This window comes from Geotrypetes seraphini, chromosome 7, assembly GCF_902459505.1.
Source record: "Geotrypetes seraphini chromosome 7, aGeoSer1.1, whole genome shotgun sequence".
In the NCBI taxonomy this organism is placed as follows: domain Eukaryota; kingdom Metazoa; phylum Chordata; class Amphibia; order Gymnophiona; family Dermophiidae; genus Geotrypetes; species Geotrypetes seraphini.
In genome coordinates this window covers 171,428,266-171,436,448 of record NC_047090.1, presented here as the reverse complement: position 1 = coordinate 171,436,448, position 8,183 = coordinate 171,428,266, and the positions used below count along the sequence as shown (strand labels likewise).

The window sequence follows — 8,183 nt, the reverse complement described above, 5'->3', positions numbered from 1 at the left end:
TCTGGACTGATTAGTGATAGACCATCTATCTTCAACATCAGTTTGTATCAGCTAGAACTCCACAATTCAACTATGAGGTACATAACATTTTTAGCCATTTATAATCTTAAAAAGCAGCAGGGCGCTTGACCTTCTTCATGTTTTATGATGAAAAACTAAAACAGAAAAAGTAAAGGGTAAGCACTATCAACACTGCTGGGTGAATTCATCATGCATTTCTCACAGCAGGAGGAATTAAAAAAAACACACTGTGAACAACCAGACAATAACTTTATTGGAGATATATTCAAGCTACAATTATTACAAGGAAAAAAAACCCTATTAAAGGTATTGGGATCCATAAGGTGCAGACTGCAAATTTCTGCAGCATGATTACAGTATGAATGAATTACATTTTATGTCCCTTGAAGACAGCTGCAGCATGTGACAGTGAAAACTCTTTGTTGTCCATCATTCTACTTGAATTTATCCATCTTTTCACGTGAAAATACTTATAAAGAAAAAAAACCACAAAACTTTTCAACCTTGCTCACATTTTTTTTCTCTCTCTGGATTTTGCTACAATACTACTTTGCTGCTGGAATGAAATTCATGAGAGCACCTACAAAGCAATTTAAGTTGTCTGTGGTAGTAATCCAAATTAAAACGGCTTTGTGAAAACTAAGAATTAACATACTGAATAAAAACATATCACAGAAACCTTTGCCTTGCAAACTAACTTCGAAAGACAAATTGTAGAACTGCCAGTGATATGCTCTACAGACATCAACTATTCCAATATCTCTAGTAGCTGGCTTCCTTTAACTCAAGGAAACACTACTAAAATGTGGGAATGTGGAGCACGAAGATCTTTTGACGTCTAGAATGCAACACATTCTGATTTAAAATGCCACGGTATATCTCCCCCAAGCATATAAAGCACTGTTTAAGAGGCTGGTGTTGAAAACTGAGGTATTTACTTCTTAATACTTTTGATTATGATGGTGCTGGTTCTACAATCAGAAAGTGAAGAGGAAATCTGCATTGGTGCTTTATATATTACGCATCCCAAGTCAGCCCTTCATTCTACTTTCCAAAAGGCTGGAGGAAATTCTGAAACCCAGACAAGTTTGGTCACAAAAGTACAAAGCGATAGGGCATTTTCTTTCAATGGCAGCAGCTTTTTTTCCTGAAGAAAGCTAGTGGAAGCCACCACTCCTTGCTTCCTGTATACTTCAAGGAAGGGGAGTCCAATATATAAATAGGTAGTGAGCTTTCAAATTCTACATGTACATTCTGATAATTGGAGTTTACTCAAAGGAATGTTAGAGGCCATTTAAATTTAGTTCATAATAGTGTGAAGATGGAGGCAAAACAGCTTAGTGTACTGTATTTATTATACAGTAACAAAAACATACCACAGACATTACCGATGACCTATTTGAGTTGTGCAAAGTAATGGTATGCTGTAGGCATTAAAAAAATTTTTTTTCTCTTTTCAAACAGCAGCAAGGCTACACCACATTTTTTCCTCTTGGCTAAGCACATTTTTTTTCCTTGAGATGAGGTAAAGCATGGTACCAAGTGCAATGCTTATTTCTGCTACATGAAAAAAAAGAAACCATTAACAGCGAAGTGGGGAGGGGGGAGAAGAAAAACAAAAGAAGCCTTAAAATACAAACAGACCTGTTTAAATTACAGTACCATAAAATTAATATCTGCAAAACAAAAGAAGGTTCATGCCATCTAACCCCCGTAAGTAGCTACCTGACAAGTCTTGTGGATTGCTTTTGAAAATGGGCAGCTGAGTTCTTTTTTTTTTACTGCAAGGTATTTGAAAGTGCTCAGAGCACCAGTAGCCCGGCATCAAATTCTCTGGATTTAGATCTTTAAAACACTGTCCAATATCACAATCATGTTTAAAAAAAAAAAAAAAGTTGGATATTATGTAAAACATGGTTTTACTATCCTGAAAGGTACAAAAACATCAGAAGGAGGTTGAGGCAGAGAGCAAGAAAAAGAATTGGTTTAAAAAAAGCCACAAAACAATTAGTCAGCAACTACTCACATACCCATTTCTAATATTAAATATGTAGGCTTTGTCTAGGAACAAAGGGATCGCTGAACATTTAGAAAATATAGACTATACAAACAAAATTGATATATTTTCTTTCACAGTGGGGGAAATCCCATATTTTAGGAGTCTATTGTGCTGCTGGGACTAGTGGTAGCAGGTTCAACATTCAATCAATGGAATAGTAAAAAAAAAAAAACAGTTAAAATTTGCTGTTAGTTCAGGGGAAGTGAGATCTTGGGGAAGTGAGATCTTGGGAAAGGGAGAATATAAAGAACAGAGACGTGTCGCTTCTGCCATACACTGGACTACGCACGATGATTAGGAACAGACCTGCATCACTGGTGTGGGCAATACTCCATTCAGTCAGCCCCACTGCAGTGCGCTCATAGAGCTAATGCACAATGTGGGCATGGGACAGCTTGAGGCACATCAACCTTCTCTTGACCCTTTTAATTTCTAATCAAGCAGATTCCTAGACACTGGAAACATTACATGGCATTCACCGTTTCTTTTTGGGGTTGTTGGGGCTTTATTTTTTTAACCTTCTCCTTTTAAATTAAGAATAATTTTAAAACCTGAAAATATATGGCCTTTTGAAATCAAGACGAATACAACCCACATTTCTGAGTACGTTTTAACATGGGCTGCTAATCAATGCTGTTCTGTATTGTATGTTCATTTCCTACTCATCACCGATATCCTGTACCAGGAAAAAAATATACTGTGGAGTTATCACTTTAGGGAAATTGAAAAATAGAAGTAATCGACAAATTTACGCTCGACACAATCCTCATATAAGCAAGAGAAAATAATTCTGTTACCTAAACAGGCATACCAAACAATAAATTCTAAGACATAAAATGATTAAAAATATTTCTCCGAGTATCTGGAGTCATGGCAATTGATTAAAAAAAATAAAATAAAATACAGATATGCCTCAAAATATGAACCCACTAAAATTGAGAAGAAATGTAATTTTGCTTACAAGACTGCACAGGAATTTTGAGGAGTGAACAAAGTTTTAGAATATAAAATTTCTGTTTTCTATTCAATGAAGTATTCGATAACGCAGCTCACTCACAGCTGAGTGAACTAGAGCCGGGGAAGGGGGCTGGATTTGGGTGGGTGGGGGCGGGATACAGTAATTATTTGCAATTAAACACAGCATTACGAGAAGGATCATGTTCTGGCCAACGTGCAGAAAAGCTTGAAAATGCCTTGTTCAGCTCTCTCCAACCTACAAGCGCTAGCAAAGGGGCAAACCTGCAGCAAAACCTCTAATGCTGGCAGGAGTACAAGGAGGACCCCCAACTTGAAAAAATAAAAAAATTGGTAAATTAAGAGGTATTATAGTTACAGTGCAAAAAATTAAAACACTTCAAGCATCATACATACAACATAGCACCAAAACAAAAAGGAAAACAATGCTTGCAAAAAAGGAAAACAATTTGAAATTGAGGTATTTGAGTGAAGAGTGCCTACGAGGTCTAAATCAAAGAAAACTTAAGCAAAGCCTAAAACAGCTGAATTTTTTTCCTCTCAAGATATTTTGAGCAGTTGCTCTGAATTAATGACCTAAATCACATATATACCAAAGAATGGCAGTTTTTCTTGACAAGCAAGTCCCATGGCGTATATAACAGTACAGCTTTGGTTGGTGACGTAATACATGGAAAAGTTATGAAAAGTACAGTAAGAAACTCCTGGGAGAAATCTCCTAAGTAGAAAGGTGCTCCGTAAGTAACCAATTGATACAAAATCTGCAGCATGTTTTAGGTGCGATATTGTCCAAGATTATTTTTTTTCTGGCAAAAAACATTTTGAGCTCTGAAATTTAAACTGTCACGGCACTGCTCCGACCCGGGGAAAGTTTAGTGCAGAGTTCACTGGAAAACTGGAAAGTCTGGCCACAGACCACTAGAAGCTTATATGGTTTCAATATACATGTCGCCTTCTCCAAATTGTTAAAATAACCTCAATATATATAAGTACATATGAAGACTATTTTTCACTAGAATCTTGGAATAATTTAAATCACAACAATACTAAAATGTTGAAAATCTAGAGCCTCTCTCGTCACACGATGCATAATAAAAATGTAGGGAATGTTAAAACGGTTTGTTCAAAAGAGGGGGGGAGGGAGAAGGAGGTTACAAATTAAAGAATTAACAATGAGGGTCTCTCTTAAGGCAAGAACCTTTCTAAACAATACGATGTGGCATCAGAAAACCAGAGTTTCTGGCTCGCCAGTCATGTCATGTTAACTTTTTGCTGTCCATAACAAGTAAGTGCAAGAGTGACTGGGAAAAGTCATCTGAATACAAAAGGGGACAATACTGACGTCGCTTTCGCCCCTGCCAGATCATCCGCCATAGCCTCTCAACTGTTTTGTGAATGCCACTAGTGCACAGATTCAGGACTTAACAAGTACTACATTATTATATATATATATGTGTGTGTCTGTATATACCTACATATAGATATCTTATAATCTATATCTAGATACATATATGTGATACATCTAGAAACTGATTTCAGCATAAGCTCCCTTGCCTACTAACACTTAAGCACAGCTGTTCTAACAAGTAAAACAAATAAAAAACAAAAATCTGACCTGACAAATACTTGCTAAAGGTTATTAATAAAGCACTCCTGTGATTAAACAAAGCAGAAAGTGAGTAAAGAAGATTGTGCTTGCGCCAAAAAATGATTAAACTACAATTAGTTAAAAAAAAAAAAAAAGCAACTGTACATACAAATGTTTAATTTTCCCCCTCTCTGTTTTGTAATTAAGCTTTTCCATTTGTTGTGTTAGGCATTGGCTCTGGGTTTCATGGTTTGCAGAGCAGCCTTAGATGCTGCCCGCTTGAGGTTGGTTTGCCTTGAGGCTCCGCAGTGCTCGTCTGGCAGCTGCCGATTTGGCGATCCGGTAGCTTCTACCGACGCCTTTAAACTTTCCTTTCCCTACAACTTCCACGGTCACTCTGACTTTGCCGTTGTAGGTTCTTTCTGCAGGACTGAGAAAAACAAACAAACATTGCCCCCTTCCGAATTAATCTCTAGCACTGGCTTTAAGAGGTAACAAAGAGAGAAAACAAAACAAAGAAGATATCACCTTTTTTTTACTGGACTAACTAAATACATTTTTGATTAGCTTTTGAAGTCAATACCTTCTTCTTCAATCAGAAATGAGCAAATGATGACATCAAAGTACTGTGGTACCTCAAAATCTGAACGCCCCAGAACTCGAACGACTTGGAATCCGAACTCTGCTTTGGAATCTGAACGTCCTGCACATTGTATGTGTGTGTTTGTGCCCCAGAATCTGAATGTTGCTTTGGAATATTTGTTAATATTTTACCTTAAAATCCAGTGTATTTCCTGTTAAAATTTGAGTTTGTGGGACCCAGGAACGGATTAATCCAGTTTCTATTATTTTCAATGGGAAAAAGCGTCTTGGAACTCAAACGCTTTGGAACTCGAACAGGGTTCTGGAACGGATTAAGTTTGGATTCCAAGGTATCATTGTATATATGTGAAACATAAAAGCATTCCAATGACGCTCTCATGGGAAAGGTAAGGGAAAGATAGGAAAGGGTGATAGGAAACCCAGATCTTTGTTAAGTCTTGTCCAGGGGGTGTCAATATATTTCATCCTTTTAACTTCAAAGGTCAAACGTTCCTGGGTGGTTTTTAGTATTCCACCAGGAATGCAGTATAGAGAATGACACAGGGACAAAATTTTTCCCCACCCCCGCAGGAACTCAATTTCCCCGTTCCGTCCCTGTGAGTTTTGTCGCTGTCACTGTCCCATTCCTGTAAGCTCTGCCTTATCCACACAAGCCTCAAACACTTATGATTTTAAAGGGTTTGAGGCTTGTGCAGATGAGGACAGAGCTCAGGCATCGATGGAATGAGGCATTATGACATCACAATTGGAGCTCTAGGTAGGGCTGGTCTCAGTTAGGGTGCAGGTCTTTGACCAGAGGGCCGCCGCGTGAGCGATCTGCTGGGCACGATGGACCACTGGTCTGACCCAGCAGCAGCAATTCTTATGTTCTTACCAACTTCCCTCTTCTCACAGCTGCACTGTAACACACAGAAACTCTTCTCAGCAGCATTTACACATTATACGTCTTATCTGGGATCTGCTCTTCTTTGTGCCTGCATTGCTGCGGATTTTCAAAGCTTCTATTATGGACCTTCAAATCATTGTGAGTATCCTCACAGCCAGATCTTGTAAGGAAGGTTTCAGGGATAGACCTGAGAAATATTGGTTTGCAATAAGTGTAGTTTTTAAATACAGTGGAACCTTGGTTTACGAGCAGAATTCATCCCAGAAGCATGCTCGTAAACCAAACTGCTCATATATTAAAGCGAGTTTCCCCATAGGAAGTAATGGAAACTCGCTTGATTGGTCCCCCCCCACCTGAGGCCACCGGCGCTGCTCCACCTCACCCCAAAAAGACCCCCCACCCCTGAGGCCACTGGCATGCTTCCACCCCGCAAACCAGCATCTCCCGCCTGCCCAAACACAAGCCCTTATCCCGATCTGGCACTGGCATGCAGCACCAACTCACAAGATGTGCCGGTGCCTGAAGGTCCTGCCTCTTGCCCGGTCTGGGCCTTGAGCATTTGCGCATGCTCAAGGCTTTCTGGCTCCCGCTCTCCCCGAGAATCTCAGAGAGAGCGGGGGCCAGAAGGCACTTCAGCATGCGCAGATGCTCAAGGCCCAGACCGGGCAAGAGGCAGGATCTTCAGACATCAGCATGTCCTGTGAGTTGGTGCTGCATGCCGGTGCCAGATCGGGATAAGGGCTTGTGTTTGGTTGGGTGGGTGATGCTCGCAAATCGAATTAATGCTCGATTTGCGAGGCACGATTTGCTCAAGTGTTTTGCTCATCTTGCAAAACACTAGCAAACCGAGGTTCGACTGTATTTGTTTTGGATCTTTAAAAAGTTCCAGAAGTGGGAGTAGATTTGGCTACAATTTTATTCTGAATGTTCCTAAAGAAGCAGAAACGGGTTTTGGTGAGAGGGTGGGCATCATCAATTGTGTCCCCTAGGTGAACCCTCTTTTGCCACCAAGGCTTTATGATTTAGAAATCATATACACTTCTCCCTCCGTATCCGCGGTTTCGCTTATTTGTGATTCGCTTATTTGTGATTTTTCAGCTGCTGACTCCGCCCCCTAATTTTCGGCACTGAACCCAGCGTTTCACATTGGAAATTGCTGCTTCCGGTGGTTCCTCAAGGAAAATCGCTGCTCCCAGCATTGGACGGAGCGAATTGTGAGTCTATTTTACTGAAAAACCGTGAACAACATGCAAAAAGTTATTTGTGGTTTTTCGGTATTCACGGCCATGTTCTACCCGCATCCCCTGCGAATACAAAGAGAGAAGTGTATGCACTATGAAACAAAAATTCTCACCTGAATTTTGCTGTCTCAGGCTCCATCTCCAATAACTCTCGCACTGGGGAACGAGGCACGTTTGCAGAGAATTTTTCTGTTGGGGAAAGAGATCCATTTAAGATTTTTTCTTAAAGACTAATCTATATATATAAAATCGGAGGTATGTATGTGTGTATGTGTGTGTGTATGTGCCGCGATCACGCAAAAACGGCTTGACCGATTTGAACGAAACTTGGTATGCAGATCCCTCACTACCTGGGGTGATATGTTCTGGGGGTCTCGCGGCCCACCTGCACACGTGGGCGGAGCTACAAACAGAAAATCAGATTTCACCCATTCATGTCAATGGAAAAAATGTAATAAGCTGCCATTCTCACAGTAATTCAAAAACGGCTTGACCGATTTGAACGAAACTTGATATGCAGATCCCTCACTACCTGGGGTGATATGTTCTGGGGGTCTCGCGGCCCACCTGCACACGTGGGCGGAGCTACAAACAGAAAATCAGATTTCACCCATTCATGTCAATGGAAAAAATGTAAAAAGCTGCCATTCTCACTGTAATTCAAAAATGGCTTGACCGATTTGAACGAAACTTGGTATGCAGATCCCTCACTACCTGGGCTGATATGTTCTGGGGGTCTCTCGGCCCACAACTCTATGTTGCTTGCTCAAGGGTGGGTTCACCCAACAATTTATATGTTCTTGCTCCTGG

General features: G+C 40.3%; 1 protein-coding gene across 1 annotated transcript in view; it reads right to left on the bottom strand.

The window, feature by feature from the left end:
* Positions 1-251: 251 nt before the first annotated feature.
* The window catches only part of DICER1 (dicer 1, ribonuclease III), a 179,844-nt gene continuing 171,912 nt past the window's right edge, over positions 252-8,183 (bottom strand). Inside the window, exons 27-28 of the mRNA XM_033953270.1 lie at positions 7,487-7,562; positions 252-5,073 (exon numbers count right to left, since the gene is read on the bottom strand). Coding sequence (XP_033809161.1) covers positions 4,908-5,073; positions 7,487-7,562 — 242 coding nt within the window. The 3' untranslated portion in view covers positions 252-4,907. The remainder of the gene's footprint in view (positions 5,074-7,486; positions 7,563-8,183) is intronic.